The sequence below is a fragment of the Mya arenaria genome, chromosome 11 (assembly GCF_026914265.1).
Source record: "Mya arenaria isolate MELC-2E11 chromosome 11, ASM2691426v1".
Taxonomy (NCBI): domain Eukaryota; kingdom Metazoa; phylum Mollusca; class Bivalvia; order Myida; family Myidae; genus Mya; species Mya arenaria.
The window spans coordinates 1,855,657-1,877,124 of NC_069132.1; the positions used below are offsets into that span (position 1 = coordinate 1,855,657).

At 37.9% G+C, this 21,468-nt stretch overlaps 1 protein-coding gene across 2 annotated transcripts; it reads left to right on the forward strand.

Annotated features, from left to right (window-relative positions):
* The first annotated feature begins 2,223 nt into the window (after positions 1-2,223).
* Positions 2,224-18,482, forward strand: LOC128207300 (uncharacterized). 2 transcript variants are annotated; one of them, XM_052910141.1, is made up of 5 exons: positions 2,224-2,247; positions 3,027-4,161; positions 5,550-5,708; positions 9,413-9,672; positions 16,561-18,482. In XM_052910141.1, exons 2-5 carry the CDS (start codon positions 3,102-3,104, stop codon positions 16,651-16,653), a joined length of 1,572 nt encoding a protein of 523 aa, XP_052766101.1. In that variant the 5' UTR covers positions 2,224-2,247; positions 3,027-3,101; the 3' UTR covers positions 16,654-18,482. The 2 variants fall into 2 exon arrangements, with proteins under 2 accessions (XP_052766101.1, XP_052766100.1); XM_052910140.1 differs by lacking the exon at positions 2,224-2,247 and having other exon boundaries at positions 2,707-4,161.
* Positions 18,483-21,468: the final 2,986 nt, after the last annotated feature.

Consider the following 21,468-nt stretch of genomic DNA (forward strand, 5'->3'; position numbering starts at 1 on the left):
ATCCTGGAATCGTCTTAACTAACGTTTTAAGTCTGAGTGTAAGACTTAGACTTTAAACTATTACTCCTCCATAGATAAGAGCAAAGAATAAACTTTAGGACCCCAAAATTTGCTTCTAAATCATTTCAGGATGCAGGATTGATTGGCCATAAATTTGAAAACTGAAGCTGAAATCTATGACTTAAGTATGTAACATTATTGGCGAATACGGGCCCAGGGACACGGTATTTATAGTGTCCCCTGTGTTCCGATAACATGGTTGTTAATCTTAAAGGATCGACCTGGATTCAATCCAGTGCTTTCCTTGGCACCATATTGAGCCTTCACTGGTTCTACAGCTGCCGAGGCTCGGTCGCATTACGGCCATTGCAATGCATCTCTGCACACAGTGCATTATCAGCATGACAAAGACTTACGATGGCAATGTGAATATAAAATAAATGCGCTTATGTACATTGAACAACCGTGAATGTTTAACTATAAAAGCATAATACTAGATTTGCAAAACCTGTGAACTAGCTACTATGACAATAACAGAGCTGGCGTGATATACTTTAAGCTGCTGCAAAGAACTGCATCCGTTAACTGGGGGTTCCTGGTGACATTGCTATACATTTGCGCAAGTTAAACAACCAGGGTACCGCTAACTAGATTTACATTATGTCTGTGCACAATGTATAAAAAACCTAATATGCTGTGTTATCGGAGCACTCCGAACAAAAGGACCGGTAGGGCAGTATTCCCAGTGGCGATCGGTCCGTCCGTTAACACTGTCAGTTGTCCTTGATTAGTTACACAAATAAAATAAAACATCAAAAATTAAAATCAAGCAATATTTTAAATAAAAATGTTAAGCATCGGACAAATATGGATTGATTATCTAAATATGATATTCATGAAACAGTTTTTCCTAAAAAGCTTCCATGCAGTACTAAACCATTTCAAATTCATTCAGCACATGTATCAGTGTGTGGTTACCACTTCATAAATTACGACATAAATGCCATCGATGTGCCATATAAATAGATCCAAATGAAATGACAAAAATAGCAAGCAGTTATCAGGTGTTAATTCTGATAAAGCGCTTAACATGATAATAAATATAAGAAAAAGTGTAGTAAATTATCCAACAACGTGAATAACGAACAAGTTTAACCAAAACAACAATAAGTACACAATTTGATGACGTCACACTGTGAGTACATGCATTTACGCGGTTTATGTGTACATCGGTCTGTCAAGTTTTACTGTGTGCACGGATTATAAAGTTATTCGCTGTCGCTTTCTACGATGATTTAGCAGCGTTTTCGTAGTGAACAGGGCGTTTCACAACATGCAGATGATTACGGTGTAGCTTTATTCTGTACTGCCTGGATGTTGATGTTGAAAAGTTCCACCAAGAATGTTTCCAGCGAACATGATGTTCTAGCTGTCATGCAGTGTGTACTGAGAAGACTGTGCTGCGGAAATCGCATTTGTGTCTAAGGTAAACGACAGCTGCATTGATTGCATATTGCATGTGTTTGTCAAGATGGAGATGTTTAAAACGTTCTTGTGTTGTTTGTCACTAATGTGGCTGTATTTGTTGACGGACTGGATATTTCTGTGACTAGTGATCTGCATTAATTGATTTGGCGGATCATTGTTATCAGAAAGTTTTAAACAAAATGCTTTCTGGCACTATGATTCGTCAGCAATTTGTCAACAATGCGGAGGGATATCTAGGTCGCGTGTGATTAATCTAGCCAATAGAATTGTCTGATTTGTTATCTTACACATGTGTAAGATAAAAATATTCGTAATGGGTAAATTACACGGAAAACAAGGGTAAGCATGTGATAAATAGACATAAGCGATAGTATGTAGGATGGAGGGAAAAGCCCCCTTGCATAAACAGATAAACAGAATTTAATGAATTTCATTGGATTTAAAGTAATTGTATGTGTACCTAGGACGGGAACCGGAATTGATTTCTTGATTGGATATCGGCTCGTGGTATTTTACCCGCTATTGATTTATATTCGGTGAATTGCTATTATATAATTAACAATAAACATGTCTATCATACGATTTTTTTTTCAAATTCTGTAAACATTATATCTGTAATATGTGTTCTTATCGAAAAAGGTGGTCAATTTATTGGCATTCGGACGGTTAGATTTAAATTTAATATGTGACTACCCGTTTACATGTCACAGTTTATGAAGGATGCATTTCACAAAACAACGTTTGATTTAAACACAGAAGGTAATAAAATTGAACAACAAACAAGAACGTCAATATTTCTCAGTCACAAATAAAGTCATTAATTTTAAATGAGTATTTTGATTTGAGTTTGTTTTCGAATTCTTTAAACTGAAAAAATCGATTAATCGTCCAGTCCATTATGAAAACATTTTTTTATTTATTAGTTTAATAGATCAATAACACACTGATCGATTATCCTTTGAATATGAAGAATCAAAAAGGGAGATAGTGAAATTGAATACTGGTACCATAGAAAGAATGTTCTAAATATCACTTCATATGTGTTCTTGTCGATGCTATTTTCAACTACGAAACCCCCCTATATCTAATGTTGTTCTCATGTTAATCCGTCTGTATTTTAGTTTGATAAATTACTAAATTTATAAGCTTGAAATGATGATAAGTTGTAAATATAATAGAAAATCAGGCAGATATCAGTTTCCGTCTGACGGAGTGAATGTAGTAGATACGCGAAACTTAAGATTTAGTGATCATCTAGGAAGTGATCAATATTATTTGTTATTCCGCACCTATAAACTTACTGATATTGATTAAAGCATATCTAAAATTTAAATGCTCTATTTTAACAACGCAGTGACATATGGACTAATATATATCAATTCTACATTATTTAAATTAACGAGAAAATGTTGGAATTTAAATATATTCTTTTTATAATGGTTATATACCGCTCAGCCGAGGAGGTAGACTGTGCTTGTATTGACAATGACTCATGTTTATCTTGTGCGAAGACGAATTCATGGGTACCCTTTTTAAAGGTCACGTGTAGATGGTGTCCCCTTGACAGGCGGTGCCATACAGTTGGATCCGTTCAGAACCCCTGTACAACGGAAATGAATATTGATGAACCAACGCGGTGCCCATTGAATGAGGGATTTCGAAGTGATTACAATCCATCTGAGGCCTATACCAACGCTTTGCTAGCTGCAGTCTCATATGCCGAACCGGAGTACGCCCAAAAATGTCTTAATCATAGTCTTCCAAACCATGATTTCGAAATGATTGAGGCGATCGGACGAAAGTGCGATGGCATATTTGATTACAAGGAGTGTTTTGCATACACGGCTGTTTCTCACACAAGAAAACTCATTATTGTCTCGTTTCGAGGAACGGCCGCATTTACACAACTTGTACACCAGCTCGGTGAAACACTTTCTCCAAAACTCTTTAAACAATATGGATATGTTCACTCATATTTCAAGTATGCTTTTGAAAGGCTGTATCCGTGCATTAAGAAGAGTGTTCAAACTCTTGTGACAAAGCATTCAAACTATGACGTTTTCGTAACTGGTCACTCCCTTGGAGGTGCAATTGCCTCTCTTGCCGCGATTTCTTTAAGGGAAAGAGATCTAGTAACAGACGACAAAATGTCACTGTACACGTTCGGTATGCCCCGCGCTGGTAGCCGGGAGTATGCCTTCAATTTTGACAAGAAAGTCAGAAAGAGCTGGAGAATTGTCCACTACCAAGATATGGTCAGCATAATACCACCGAGGCTGGGGATAATAAAGAAAAAGATTCCCTACCATCACCATGGTGAAGTGTATTACCCTGATGCAGAAATGAACAAATATTCACGCTACAATATGTGTCATGGCAACGAGGACGACCCAAACTGTAGCCGAGCTAATATGCCCTATACAGAGGATATGCTTAACACAATAGCCAACTGCATTTTATCAAGTAAAATAAAATGTGCACTTGCTGTAGGAACTCAAGTGTACAACCTGTATATGGGTAATTTCGTTTATCACACGCATTACTTTGGTATCAACATGGGTGGTTATTGTAAGAATGAACTTCGATACAAGAGAGCATTCGAAGAATCCCAGTTTCCAAGTGACTATTGTCAGATCATCTCACTAAAAGACGCACAGGAAGTAGCAGGAACAGGTACAAGTTTTTCGCCAAATTAACAATTGCCATATGCTTTAAAGCTGCACTCTCACAGAATAAACGTTGTGTCACCTTTTTTTGTCTTTGAACGAGCCAAGTTTTGCGAAAATCCATAGGAACCAGTTATATAAGAGTTAGACTGCTGACAAATAATTAGATCGCAGATTTTTATACATAAGTTCAAATGATGTTTTATGCATTAATAACTTTTTAAGCCATAAAAAAAAAATTCGAACAAAGATATGAAAATCTACAATATCTGAATTTTTGTCAGCAATCTTTTATCATTGGTTTGCATATATATTTACGCAAAAATTGGCTCTTTCCAAAACAAAAATAGTTGTAAAAATGGTATATCTAATGCAGCTTTAACGTGATCTATTGTTTCTTTATCAGTGTTAATCTTGTTGTAACTAGACTACATTGTTCTAATTTATTGCACATGTATTTGTTAAGGAGTCCTGTTTATAAGGTCAATTGATACTGTGATAGTATGTAAATACTTTAAAACTTTAAAGTGACACTCTTATTCAAAATCAATACATACGCTTGTGTTGCAAACATAAATTTTGAGTGATAAATCTTTAACTACTTATTAAATATGCATTTATGGAAAATATTAATTACTGATAACAAGATTGTTGCCGTGTATTTAACAGCTGAAAACGCAAAAATATTAAATGATTGGTGAGTGCTAAAATATTTACTGTGATTTACTATCGTCTCTTAAGGTAGAAATACTGTGTTTTCTGCACCTTTTATTCAAACTAAGCTCGGTATAGTTCATAAGAACCATTGTTTTCGACATTTTTTCATCTTTTAAGCATATTTAAACATTTTATAAATTGCTGTAAATCTTATTTGTGAGTAAGAGTGCATTTTTAAAGATTAATCATTTATTTAATTATCCCCGGTTGTTACTCTGTAAGACCAATGTTGGAATATTTACACTCTGCTAGTATTCCGTATAACGTAAACTTGTCGCTAATGTTGCATAAATATCATGGCGTTTTGACGTCATTGTTTATTTCAATATTGCGCACTGAGTGGATTAGCGCTACGCTATATAATCAATTATATATGACGATACAATTATCGGTTATTCTTTTAATCTAACGTTATTTGTCAACTTTTTTACTAACAAATACTCAGCTATAGAATGTTTTTTAATCGTAATTAATAAATTGATTTAAAGGTAAATGGAAAGTGTGATAGCCTTTTACGGGTTTTCATGCTGTATGGAAGCAGGAAGATACACTTGCAAATACCAAGAAGCGCATAGAATTTGCTCGCTGTTCAGCATGAACACAATAAAAATACGATCAACACTTCAATGAGTCAATCTTTAAATTAGTTTTACATGAAACCCGTAATTTTGATTGCAGCTATTGCCACTGTAAAGGAAAGTGAATGTGACTTTGAAAAGGACTTTTGCGGATGGACGCGGGGCAACGGAAGTACGTTCAACTTCAAACGGGCACAAGGAGCCACAGACGAGGGCGGCAAGACGGGACCTTCTGCAGACAGGAAAGGCTCCAATAAAGGTATATATAGTAAGATTTATTGTATTCTGATTTCAGGACCTCTAACTTAGAAATGAAATTTAAGTAGCACGTAAATAATTTTAATTTGTTTCGCGTTGTTTAAGAAAAAATGATGTAAGAAGCATTTATTTCAAATTGTGAGTAATGAAATGTTTTCGCTTTCTGTTTCACCGTTAAAGGTGTACTGTCCGTTAGTGCGTATGACAACTATAATAATTATCTAAAGGATTATGTATGCTGGATTTATGAAACATAATAGTGAAAAATACCACTCAGGATAAATATGTATGAACTATCATGAAATCTGGTATGTGTATAAATGACAAGATGAGATTATGCATGTCATTTTAATCATATTGTCGACCATAAATGTGGTTGCAATGGCAATGAAGAAGTGGAAAACCCGCTTTTTTATTATTGGCATACAACTCAAAATGTATTAAACTATTAATCTATGTTCATCAAACTCGGTTTGTAGATGTATAGAGAAATGAGATAATGCTGTGTACATGAAACTAGATATTTTGAAAGATCTAAATTACGATGCCATTTAGAGCTTTTCATTAGAAATCATCATTAGAAATCAATGCGGTTGCTATGGCAATGTAATAAATGTATAACCGTCTGACCGAAACAAACAGGACCCTGGAATATTTATAGAGTATGCAAGCCAGCTGTGTGAAGTTAGCTAAACATACGACATTGGACATTGGACATTCAAGATCGAATGTTGTGCTGGCACGACATTGGACATTGGACATTCAAAATCGAATGTTGTGCTGGCACGACATTGGTAATTGGACATTCAATATTGAAAGTCGTGCTGGCACGACATTGGACATTCAAAAATGAATGTCGTGCCAGCACGACATTGGACATTGGGATTTCAAAAATGAATGTCGTGCTAGCATAGGACATTCAAAATCGAATGTTGTGCTGGCACGACATTGGACATTGGACATTCAAAAGTGAAAGTCGTGCTAGCACGACATTAGACATTGGACATACAAAAATGAATGTCGTGCCAGCACGACATTGGACATTGGGATTTCAAAAATGAATGTCGTGCTAGCACGACATTGGACATTGGACATTCAAAATCGAATCTTGAGCTAGCACGACATTGGACATTGGACATTCAAAAATGAATGTCGTGCCAGCACGACATTGGACATTGGACATTGGGATTTCAAAAATGAATGTCATGCTAGCACGACATTGGACATTGGACATTCAACATTGAATGTTGTGCTAGCACGACATTGGACATTGGACATTCAACATCGAAAGTTGTGCTAGCACGACATTGGACATTGGACATTCAACATTGAATGTTGTGCTAGCACGACATTGGACATTGGCCATTCAACATCGAAAGTTGTGCTAGCACGACATTGGACATTGGACATTCAAAATCGAATGTCGTGCCAGCACGACATTGGACATTGGAATTTCAAAAGTGAAAGTCGTGCTAGCACGACATTGCACATTAGACATTCAAAAATCAATGTCGTGCCAGCACGACATTGGACATTGGACATTGGAATTTCAAAAATGAATGTCGTGCTAGCACGACATTGGACATTGGACATTCAAAATCGAATGTTGTGCTGGCACGACATTGGACATTGGACATTCAAAAGTGAAAGTCGTGCCAGCACGACATTTGACATTGGACATTTGGATTTCAAAAATGAATGTCGTGCTAGCACGACATTGGACATTCAAAATCGAATGTTGTGCTGGCACGACATTGGACATTCAAAATTGATTTTTTTGCTGGCACGACATTGGACATTCAAAATCGAATGTTGTGACTAATTGAGTCGATAAAAAATAAGTCGACAGGCAGTAATAGGTTACTCAATCGGCTCATTGACAATATTTCGTGTTATTATACGTAAAACCAGATAAAGTAGATGTAGGAACGATAACATTTATCTTTTTTGGAATCATCAATGCATGTGTATATTTTCCATATGTCATCATATACTGTGAATATAATTATCTTCACTTCGTTTATAAATGGTACTGGATGTGTAGCAGTGGTGTGTAAAGAATTAAGCTTATTAAAAGTATGCCATTTCGAAAGCATTATCACTGTTTGTCTACATATAATCAACGACCATTCATAAGTATATTCATTTGAATCTTTCTCTGCATATGTGACATCATGTCTATCTGAATCATGCTTAAGTTTCAAATATTGCAAATGAATCGTAATGACAATGCTCTCTTGGTGTTTATAAATTCATAATGGGTCATTGCTTTTGTGATCTCTAACCCTTTACAAATAATTTTAAGACAATATCTAGCACGACATTCAATTTTGAAATCCCAATGTCCAATGTCCAATGTCGTGCTGGCACGACATTCATTTTTGAATGTCCAATGTCCAATGTCGTGCTAGCACGACTTTCACTTTTGAATGTCCAATGTCCAATGTCGTGCCAGCACATCATTCGATTTTGAATGTCCAATGTCCAATGTCGTGCTAGCACGACTTTCACTTTTAAATGACCAATGTCCAATGTCGTGCCAGCACAACATTCGATTTTGAATGTCCAATGTCCAATGTCGTGCTAGCACGACATTCATTTTTGAAATCCCAATGTCCAATGTCGTGCTGGATGTCCAATGTCGTGCTAGCACGACTTTCACTTTTGAATGTCCAATGTCCAATGTCGTGCCACCACAACATTAGATTTTGAATGTCCAATGTCCAATGTCGTGCTAGCACGACATTCATTTTTGAAATCCCAATGTCCAATGTCGTGCTGGCACGACATTCATTTTTGAATGTCCAATGTCCAATGTCGTGCCAGCACAACATTCGATTTTGAATGTCCAATGTCGTGCAAGCACGACATTCATTTTTGAAATCCCAATGTCCAATGTCCAATGTCGTGCTAGCACGACATTCATTTTTGAATGTCCAATTTCCAATGTCGTGCCAGCATGACTTTCAATTTTGAATGTCCAATGTCCAATGTCGTGTCAGCACAACATTCGATCTTGAATGTCCAATGTCCAATGTCGTATGTTTAGCTAAATTCACCCAGCTATGCAAGCCAGTTTTATGCAACTGCAAATGTATTTAGTTAGAGAGCCATTATGCACGTTGTATATGTTTTTGTTAGACAAAAAGTAATGTTTCTCAACGAAATTGATTAATAACCTCACTTAGTAAATAAATATTGAAGTTAGGCTCGTGAATTTAGTGTCAGGAGAGAGAATAGTAGGTTGATATTCTGACTGTTTTCTATGGGCAAAATTTATTGTCATAGGGGTGGATAAATCAAAATACCAAACAAGCAAATATTATACTATAGAGCATATCATGCCTCATGCAAAAATGAATGTAAAAATGTAAAACGTGTATAATAGGATTAAAAGGTATTTATAAACACGCCAAACAGTTTCTTTGGGTGTTGAAAACCATTTGCAGTTGCTATTGGATTTTTTATCAAGATTTTTTTTAAATTGTAGTAAAATGGTAATGCCAAGGCTTAAATCGGTAGGGAAGTATTGCATTGCTCGCATTACTCATTGGTATCACAACCTAATAAAAAGTGATCTAAAGATATACAAAAAGAATGACTTCGTGTTGGTGATACATTAGCAGAGTGTATCAGTTACAATAGTTATATGGACAATCAGACAGTGTTTAAAACAGTTAAATTATCTATTTGAACGATCTGTAGGTTTCTTCATCTTTGCTGATGCCTCTGGGAACGACGATCAAGTAGCCAAACTGCGGTCCCCAAACTTCCCTACCGGAGATTATTGTCTGAAGTTCTTCTACCACATGTACGGCAAGGACATGGGCAAGCTCACATTATGGCTGAAGGTGGACGGAATTAAGCGTACAAATGTATGGAATAAATATGGAGACCATGGAAAGGAATGGATTAAGGAAGAAGCTTTTATCAAAAACCAAGCTAAGGTCAATGGAACACTCCATGTAAGCTATTTTTTCGTATATTTTCTTGTTTCAAAATTGTTAAAAAATGCATCTCAGCTAATCTTAAGTTTGATGTTTTCAATGGATAAGCGTATCATTGAGATTATTTGTCTATATATTATCTTTAACGAACACTGAAATAAAACTCTTCGCTTTACGGTTTAGCTCAATGATCAATTATGTGCATAAAAAATCACATATCAATAAGTCACATCGTAAGCGTCTTATCATTACCACTACACTAGAAATAGCGAGGAGAAAAGATAATGTGCATCTACCACTACAATAGAAATATCGCAGAAATTGCGTCTTTAACAATACCCTTGATAAAATGATAGTAACAGAAGTTGTACGCTTATCAATGTACATAGCGATGCCGAACAGAAACAGTATTTCTACCAATATACCAGACATCGCGATGGTTATCAGACATTGTGCCTCCTGAACTACACTAATCATAGCGATGGAGAACAGAAATTGTGCCTCTATCACTACACAATACATAACGATGCCTCCACCACTTTAATAGACATGGCAATGGTGAACAGAAGCTTTGCCTCTTTCCCTATACAAAACTGTACTAGGTATAGCGATGAGTCTATTAAGACACTAGACAAAGACATGTTGCGCAATAGCTTTGCCTCTGCCACTATTCTAGACAAAACAATGGTGAACAGAAATTGTGCCTCCTCCTCCACCAAGACACAATACATAACGATAGTGAACAGAAATTGTGCCTCTACCACTACATTAGACATAGCGATGGTGAACAGAAACTATGTTTCCGCCACTACACTAGACCTAGCGCTGGTGAACAGAAACTATGTTTCCGCCACTACACTAGACCTAGCGCTGGTGAACAGAAACTATGCCCCCGCCACTACACTTGACATAGCGATGGTGAACAGAATCTATGCCCCCCGCAACTACACTAGACCTAGCGCTGATGAACAGAAACTATGCCTCCACCACTACACTAGACCTAGCTATGGTGAACAGAAACTATGTTTCCGCCACAACACTAGACATAGCGATGGTGAACAGAAACTATGCCTCCATCACTGCACAAGATCTAGCGATGGTGAACAGAAACTATGCCTCCAACACTGCACAGGACATAGCGATGGTGAACAGAAACTATGCCTTCGCCACTATACTAGACATAGCTATGGTGAACAGAAACTATGTTTCCGCCACAACACTAGACATAGCGATGGTGAACAGAAACTATGCCTCCACCACTATACTAGACTTAGCTATGGTGAACAGAAACGTTGACTCTACCACTATACTAGACCTAGCTATGGTGAACAGAAACTATGTTTCCGCCACAACACTAGACATAGCAATGGTGAACAGAAACTATGCCTCCACCACTGCACAAAATCTAGCGATGGTGAACAGAAACTATGCCTCCACCACTGCACAGGACATAGCGATGGTGAACAGGAACTATACTTTCGACCCTACACTAGACATAGCAATGGTGAACAAAAACTATGCCTCCACCACTACACTAGACATAGCGATGGTGAACAGAAACTATGCCTCCACCACTGCACTAAACCTAGCAATGGTAAACAGAAACTATGCCTCCACCACTTCACTAGACATAGCGATGGTGAACAGAAACTATGCCTCCACCACTGCACTAGACATAGCGATGGTGAACAGAAACTATGCCTCCACCACTGCACTAGACATAGCGATGGTGAACAGAAACTTTGCCTCCACCACTGCACTAGACATAGCGATGGTGAACAGAACCTATGCCTCCACCACTACACTAGACCTAGCGATTTGGTTAACAGAAAGGCAGCCTCTACCGTTATACTAAACATAGCGATAGCGAACAGAAAGGCAGCCTCTACCGTTACACTAGACATCACTATGCCACCCCATCGACCACGACACTAGACATAGCAATGGAGAACAGAAGATGTGCCACTACCAAACCACTTTTCTATACACATCGATGGTTAACGGAGACTGTGCCACTACCAATACACTTGCCATATCGCTGGTGAACGGAAGTTGTGCTTCTACCATGACACATGACATAGCGATGGTGAACAGATGTTATGCGTCTACCACTAACTTCACTTGACATAGCGATGGTGAACAGATGTTTTGCCTCTACCACTCACTACACTAGACATAGCGATGGTGAACAGATGTTATGCCTCTACCACTCACTACACTAGACATAGCGATGGTGAACAGATGTTTTGCCTCTACCACTCACTACACTAGACATAGCGATGGTGAACAGATGTTTTGCCTCTACCACTCACTACACTAGACATAGCGATGGTGAACAGATGTTTTGCTTCTACCACTCACTACACGTAACATAGCGATGGTGAACAGATGTTATGCCTCTACCACTCAATACACGTAACATAGCGATGGTGAACAGATGTTTTGCCTCTACCACTCACTACACGTAACATAGCGATGGTGAACAGATGTTTTGCCTCTACCACTCACTACACTAGACATAGCGATGGTGAACAGATGTTTTGCCTCTACCACTCACTACACGTAACATAGCGATGGTGAACAGATGTTTTGCGTCTACCACTAACTTCACTTGACATAGCGATGGTGAACAGATGTTATGCCTCTACCACTCACTTCACATGATATAGCGATGGTGAACAGATGTTATGCCTCTACCACTCACTACACGTAAAATAGCGATGGTGAACAGATGTTTTGCCTCTACCACTCACTACACGTAACATAGCGATGGTGAACAGATGTTTTGCCTCTACCACTCACTACACTAGACATAGCGATGGTGAACAGATGTTATGCCTCTACCACTCACTACACGTAACATAGCGATGGTGAACAGATGTTTTGCCTCTACCACTCACTACACTAGACATAGCGATGGTGAACAGATGTTTTGCCTCTACCACTCACTACACATGACATAGCGATGGTGAACAGATGTTATGCCTCTACCACTCACTATACTAGACATAGCGATGGTGAACAGATGTTTTGCCTCTACCACTCACTACACTAGAAATAGCGATGGTGAACAGATGTTTTGCCTCTACCACTCACTACACTAGACATAGCGATGGTGAACAGATGTTATGCCTCTACCACTCACTACACGTAACATAGCGATGGTGAACAGATGTTTTGCCTCTACCACTCACTACACGTAACATAGCGATGGTGAACAGATGTTTTGCCTCTACCACTCACTACACTAGACATAGCGATGGTGAACAGATGTTTTGCCTCTACCACTCACTACACGTAACATAGCGATGGTGAACAGATGTTTTGCCTCCACCACTCACTACACTAGACATAGCGATGGTGAACAGATGTTTTGCCTCTACCACTCACTACTCATGACATAGCGATGGTGAACAGATGTTATGCCTCTACCACTCACTACACGTAACATAGCGATGGTGAACAGATGTTTTGCCTCTACCACTCACTACACTAGACATAGCGATGGTGAACAGATGTTTTGCCTCTACCACTCACTACACGTAACATAGCAATGGTGAACAGATGTTTTTCCTCTACCACTCACTACACTAGACATAGCGATGGTGAACAGATGTTTTGCCTCTACCACTCACTACACGTAACATAGCGATGGTGAACAGATGTTTTGCGTCTACCACTAACTTCACTTGACATAGCGATGGTGAACAGATGTTATGCCTCTACCACTCACTTCACATGATATAGCGATGGTGAACAGATGTTATGCCTCTACCACTCACTACACGTAACATAGCGATGGTGAACAGATGTTTTGCCTCTACCACTCACTACACTAGACATAGCGATGGTGAACAGATGTTTTGCCTCTACCACTCACTACTCATGACATAGCGATGGTGAACAGATGTTATGCCTCTACCACTCACTACACGTAACATAGCGATGGTGAACAGATGTTTTGCCTCTACCACTCACTACACTAGACATAGCGATGGTGAACAGATGTTTTGCCTCTACCACTCACTACACTAGACATAGCGATGGTGAACAGATGTTATGCCTCTACCACTCACTACACTAGACATAGCGATGGTGAACAGATGTTTTGCCTCTACCACTCACTACACTAGATATAGCGATGGTGAACAGATGTTTTGCCTCTACCACTCACTACACATGACATAGCGATGGTGAACAGATGTTATGCCTCTACCACTCACTACACTAGACATAGCGATGGTGAACAGATGTTTTGCCTCTACCACTCACTACACTAGACATAGCGATGGTGAACAGATGTTTTGCCTCTACCACTCACTACACTAGATATAGCGATGGTGAACAGATGTTTTGCCTCTACCACTCACTACACATGACATAGCGATGGTGAACAGATGTTATGCCTCTACCACTCACTACACTAGACATAGCGATGGTGAACAGATGTTGTGCCTCTACCACTCACTACACTAGACATAGCGATGGTGAACAGATGTTTTGCCTCTACCACTCACTACACTAGACATAGCGATGGTGAACAGATGTTTTGCCTCTACCACTCACTACACGTAACATAGCGATGGTGAACAGATGTTTTGCCTCTACCACTCACTACACTAGACATAGCGATGGTGAACAGATGTTTTGCCTCTACCACTCACTACACGTAACATAGCGATGGTGAACAGATGTTATGCCTCTACCACTCACTACACTAGACATAGCGATGGTGAACAAATGTTTTGCCTCTACCACTCACTACACGTAACATAGCGATGGTGAACAGATGTTTTGCCTCTACCACTCACTACACTAGACATAGCGATGGTGAACAGATGTTTTGCCTCTACCACTCACTACACCTGACATAGCGATGGTGAACAGATGTTATGCCTCTACCACTCACTACACTAGACATAGCGATGGTGAACAGATGTTTTGCCTCTACCACTCACTACACTAGACATAGCGATGGTGAACAGATGTTTTGCCTCTACCACTCACTACACTAGACATAGCGATGGTGAACAGATGTTTTGCCTCTACCACTCACTACACTAGACATAGCGATGGTGAACAGATGTTATGCCTCTACCACTCACTACACTAGACATAGCGATGGTGAACAGATGTTATGCCTCTACCACTCACTACACTAGACATAGCGATGGTGAACAGATGTTTTGCCTCTACCACTCACTACATTAGACATAGCGATGGTGAACAGATGTTATGCCTCTACCACTCACTACACTAGACATAGCGATGGTGAACAGATGTTTTGCCTCTACCACTACACTAGGCATAGCGATGGTGAACAGATGTTATGCCTCTACCACTCACTACACATGACATAGCGATGGTGAACAGATGTTATGCCTCTACCACTCACTACACTAGACATAGCGATGGTGAACAGATGTTTTGCCTCTACCACTCACTACACGTAACATAGCGATGGTGAACAGATGTTTTGCCTCTACCACTCACTACACTAGACATAGCGATTGTGAACAGATGTTTTGCCTCTACCACTCACTACACGTAACATAGCGATGGTGAACAGATGTTTTGCCTCTACCACTCACTACACTAGACATAGCGATGGTGAACAGATGTTTTGCCTCTACCACTCACTACACATGACATAGCGATGGTGAACAGATGTTATGCCTCTACCACTCACTACACTAGACATAGCGATGGTGAACAGATGTTTTGCCTCTACCACTCACTACACGTAACATAGCGATGGTGAACAGATGTTTTGCCTCTACCACTCACTACACTAGACATAGCGATGGTGAACAGATGTTTTGCCTCTACCACTCACTACACTAGACATAGCGATGGTGAACAGATGTTTTGCCTCTACCACTCACTACACTAGACATAGCGATGGTGAACAGATGTTTTGCCTCTACCACTCACTACACTAGACATAGCGATGGTGAACAGATGTTTTGCCTCTACCACTCACTACACGTAACATAGCGATGGTGAACAGATGTTATGCCTCTACCACTCACTACACTAGACATAGCGATGGTGAACAGATGTTTTGCCTCTACCACTCACTACACGTAACATAGCGATGGTGAACAGATGTTATGCCTCTACTACTCACTACACTAGACATAGCGATGGTGAACAGAAATTGTGTCCATACGAGGACACTAGGTGTTGCGATTGTGAACGGATGTTATGCCTCTACCACTCACTACACTAGACTTAGCGATGGTGAACAGAAATTGTGTCCATACGAGGACACTAGGTGTTGCGATTGTGAACGGATGTTATGCCTCTACCACTCACTACTCATGACATATCGCTGGTGAACAGAAATTGTGTCCATACGAGGACACTAGGTGTTGCGATTGTGAACGGATGTTATGCCTCTACCACTCACTACACTAGACTTAGCGATGGTGAACAGAAATTGTGCCCTTACCAGGACACTAGATTTTGCGATTGTGAACGGATGTTATAACTCTACCACTACACTAGCCATAGCTTTGGTGAAAATATATAGTGCCTTTAAAAATTGCACGTCATGTTGTTATTACGGTCTCAATTTCTAGCAAAATTATGAAGTATTGACTTCATTAAGTACACTATGTAAATCTTGTATATGATTTGAATTGGATATAATTTCTGGCTATTTCATATTTTGTATACTTTATATTTCTTAGTTTGATTAACCAAATTGTGTTGTCATCTCAAAAAAGTCATTAAATATGCTAAAGGATTTAGAACAAAGGCATTATATGAACGTAAATCGTGAGTATCTACCATGTTAGGCTGTTAAATGGTACATGTAACAAGAATTGAGTTAGTATTTAAGTTACTATTCTGACTAGACTATTGAGAAACGTATTGTACGTACATATGTATCTTTTATAGTTCGAGTTCGAAGCTAAGATGGGGAAAGGTTTCGCCAGTGATATAGCTTTGGATGACATAAGTGTAAAACCTGGAAATTGTAAGAGCAACTGAACACTAATGCGGGGCCTAGAACCGTACTGGAGAATGAAGTTATATATGTAGTTGTTTATACTCTAATGTTGCTGAAACCTAAATTGCATAATTGATTTTTGAGTGCATTCAGTTTGAACTCATAAATTGTATTTTCACATGCTATACCAGAAAATATGCTTGTCCAGAACAAATGCTCTCTTCCAAATATATTTCTTGAGTGCATTGAATAAAATTGTATATTATATGTATATGACTATATATGTTAAATTGTGTGTTCGCTGTATGAGGTAAAAACAATAGACAATCTTTAATTCATGTCTTTGTATTCTTATTAAAGGAAAAAAACTTATCATGGCTACATTACATTTAAACACACGTTACAACATTTAAACAAACTGTAAGAATATCTACAACAAAGGCAACTGCCACAGTTATCACAATACTTTTCTGTGTTCTGTGTACCCCTTCACCACACAGCCAAACATTTTACACTGAAAGAAAAACTCCATTACATATTCAGATTAAATTATCCTTTAATAAAAAAAATGACATTCGGTAAGACACTTGTTCGTTATAGTTGTCATTTTGCAACTAGCTCTTTGGTACAAAAAAAGTAAGAATGATGCCGACGAAGATGGGATTCGAACACACGCGGGCAGATCTCAGTGGATTAGCAGTCCATCACCTTAACCACCCGGCCAACTCGCATTCTCAAAACAACTTTGAAAGAAATTAAGAACGAGAATGTTTATCTGTATCATTACATCAATACACTTTAGCGTCTAAGAAAAGCAAAGATATAGGTTATTGATGCTTTTTTGACCCCAATCAGTAAAGATAATCTCGGAATTGGGAATTTTCGCGTCGTTTGTCACAAAATTGTAAATTTCTGATAAATGATTATTTATTTTTTTGTTCCTTCATCAATTTCCAGGAAATACTCACGAACCTGTTTGTCCCTTGTTTATCTAAACACATTCAAAAAGTCGTCAATATCTTCAATAAAAAGACCTAGTCATTGATACAACTTAGTGCATGGCAATTAAAGAAAACAATCGACAATTTTTGATAGCACATAATGTCTGTGTGCAATAAAAACTCCCGTTCTAGAAGTTTATAACTCTTACACACGAAAAAAAGAAAAAAAAATAACATCATTTTTAATAACTCCTCAAATCGTATTTTAATAGTGTCTAGTTACTCTTTTTCACCAAATCACGGAATTAGCAATTGACTTGAAGCATAACATCGATTCGCATTTACGCATTTACCAAATCTGCGTGAAAATTAATTATGATTAAAACCTTTAAGAAACTGTTGAAAGAAAAAAATCTTAGTGTAGAGGTCACCTGTACTACATATTCTTGTTCAGAACGTCAGAATGCTTCATATAACCGAGGTTAACTTTCGATGGTGGGATTTTTTGTTCAAAATCTCGGTCAGTATGTCAAATGTTTAAAACATTTTACCATATCTGATTTAACATAAATTTTGAGCAAATTTAGATAAAAAACAAGTAAAAATATAACTAAACTTTATAAAACTCTAGATGTCACATGTTTACCTTATGTTTAGAAACATTGTTGTAATCATTAAAGCTATGTCTAATTCTTGTAATAACTAGTTTATTTGTTTAAATGTAAGACAGTATTGTTTCAATATAGCTCTAGACCACATGTTCCTACCATATATGAAACTTGACCAAAAAAAAAATGTTTACATTGTTATGAAAAAATGAATGAAATACGAAAATGGTTGTAAAAAAATATAGCGTAGAATTTTCATTGTTTGTGTTAATTCAATTTAATATCTTTTTTATAAATAGACAATATAATTGTATTCGATGATATGCTGTTTGCTTGTTATGTACGTCTTTGCCATGTAATTTCCACAATGGCCCAATGCAAATATACCGAAATGCCAAAGCAACATGAACAGTCAAATGCTGGTCAGAAACTGCAAAAACTTGTTAACGTTTATGAGGCAACACAGCCAGTATTTACTTAACTTGGTCAAATGCATTAGTCCAAGTTCACCTCTAGTCAACTTGCTTTGATACATTCCCATTAAAGAAAGATGAAGTAGAATGGTAGATGGAGCGTTTGGCAGTCTATGCTGAAGTATGTATTTATATTTAAAGGTCGGAAAGTGATCACTGTTAATAGTCATCAACATGTTTGTTCATTTAAACAAAACAACCCATTAAAATTATGGACTAATCATATTATATACGCAATTTGCCCTACCTCAAAGTTGCTATCTCAACTATGACCTATTTGAATGTTATGTCTAAATATCAGACAGTATGACAGACCCGTTCAGATATTGTGAATACTGTCATTCTTCTTCAATGACCCTTAAAATGTTGTCAACATTTAAATTCCGACTCTATAAATGTACGAAGATATGTCAGCAAAGGGGGGTGTGTTATCAGGTTTTTATTATTTGGAGCATATCAATGCCCTTCTTAATCGATTAGAAAAATCCGGCTATTGCGCAAAAGTTGGTACAATTGCATAAGGGAATCCTACCATCGCAGACAACATTACACTCGTTGCTTTGGCGTTCTTTGGTCTTCAGCATATGCTTGATATCGTACAAGAGTACGCAGTCCATCACAACTTTGAAATCAATACTACAAAATCTTGTTGCTTGCCGTTCTCCACAAGACGCTTGTCAGTTCCTTAATTAGTAACATTTGCCGGACAATCGCTTAATTACGTCGAATCTTCCACTCATTAAGGGATATTAGTGAACTCTTTCTGCAAAAGATAATGACGTTGCTTTCCGATAGTTAACGCGATAACTTTTTATAAGAAAATATATTTTTCAATCGTCGAACTAGTAGTGTAATGCCTGGCCTTATACCTGACATTTGCGCTTTGGTGAACAAATACCTCTTACGAGATAGCCTAAACGATTTTATATTGCATAATATAGCACATTCGAATTCGAGCTGGAAAATCACTATCCATAAAACCGTTAAACAGATATGATTTATCTTATGGCGAAAAAGACCTTTGACAAGAATTTTCAAAAAACTCAATAAAGAAATTGAGCCATGTGCTATGTGACAGTCCTCAAATATTCGATCGGACTTGAAACTTGCCCACTTCATTGCTTGCTTGTGAACCTCTTTACTGCACTCCGGGTGTTTAATAAGCAAATGCGTGTTGTTTGACAAAACTGTTCATACACAGCAGCAGTATGTAAACGTTTTTATTGTGATCTAAACATGCTATTTGGTCAACATTTCGGATCCGACATTGAAGGTGATATATTGAAATAAATGAAACGGCTTAAAAACAGCATTACCTTGGACCCTGAACCTTCAGTGGTATGTTTTTCACTTCATTGTCTTGTTATGATTTATAACACACGTTTGAATTATATGTAGGGGAGCAAAGTGTCCACGTCGCATGTATCCAACCCCACGGAGACGGGCCTCAAAAGTAAAGCACCAAGTATTACTTCCGGTTCGAACCCCAATGGCTCCCCCGATATCGAGTTGGCTCAACCTAACAGTATTCCTCATACGGAGAGCTCCAAGCTCTAGGGTTGCGCGGGGAGTGTGGCATTCTGTGACGTTTGTGTAACACGCCCGTGCTCATCTTCGAAACTTCATTGTGCCCATATCTCTTCTGAAGAATTCCAATCTTTGATTAATTCCCATAACGAAACGATGAAAAGTGATTCTCGTAGTATACAGCATCCTGAAAATAGAAATAATAATTTGTCGAATGACCTCTGTTATGATGCTTTAGATTTAAATATTGGTTCACTCAACGTGTGTGGCCTAAAGACAAGGCTTAACTATCCAGAATTTGTTGATCTAATTAAGAATTTTAATATTTTCTGTGTCCAGGAGACTAAAATTGACAATTTTGATATCATAAGTTTGGATAATTATCACTTTTATTCTAAACCAAGGTCACAAAAGTATCTCCGGAAATCCGGGGGTCTCGGTTTCTTTGTTCACAATAGTTTAAATCATAAAGTGGAAATTATCCAATCTAATAATGAATATGTTCATTGGCTAAAGTTAAGCTTATCAAATAACGATTGTATAATAATAGGCAACATCTATGTCCCACCCGATCAGTCTAGATTTTTTAACGAAGACGAATTTTCAGAATTTCAAAATGATGTCTCTGACAAGTGTATAACATACAAAAAGATTTTCCTGACAGGAGACTGTAATGCATACACATCTAATATGCCCGATTTTGAAGATTTTGATGATTTTCTATCAAAGCACTTCAGATTAGACGAAAAAACATTAAGTTCTCTTAATATATCACGAGTTTTAACTGACCTGAATCTGCCATTGTCACGCAATTCACAATGTCGTAAAATTAACAACCATGGATATAAGTTGTTAAATATATGTAAGTCCAACAACCTTTTTTTATTAAATGGACGTCTTGGTAACGATGCCCACTCTGGATATTACACATTTCGTAATAGTTCTGTTATCGACTATAGTATTGCATCATCTCATTTACTCTGTTCGGTGAATGACTTCGAAATAATTGAAGTCGATCCACTTTTTTCGGATGGTCATAGCTTACTGTCAACAATTGTCACTATCGATATTTCCAATACACAAACAAATGTAAACATTACCTCTAGCTCGCGAAATCCAACCCGTCATCCTAAATGGCAGCAGGAAAAACACGAGGAATTTGTGTTCAACCTGAACAGTACCGACAAAGAATCTATTGATAACCGGTTGCGTAATCCCCCACGGTCAAATACGCGATTATTCCTCAATACAATTACTGAAGATATTGCTAATCTGTTCAAAGAATCGGCTTTTAAAACATTCTCTCA

Coding starts and splice junctions, on each gene's coding strand:
- LOC128207300 (XM_052910140.1), top strand. CDS start 2,895: ATGTTGGAATTTAAATATATTCTTTTTATAATGGTTATATACCGCTCA. Junction 5,709..9,412: donor CAGGAAAGGCTCCAATAAAG/GTATATATAGTA, acceptor AACGATCTGTAG/GTTTCTTCATCTTTGCTGAT. Junction 9,673..16,560: donor AGGTCAATGGAACACTCCAT/GTAAGCTATTTT, acceptor TATCTTTTATAG/TTCGAGTTCGAAGCTAAGAT.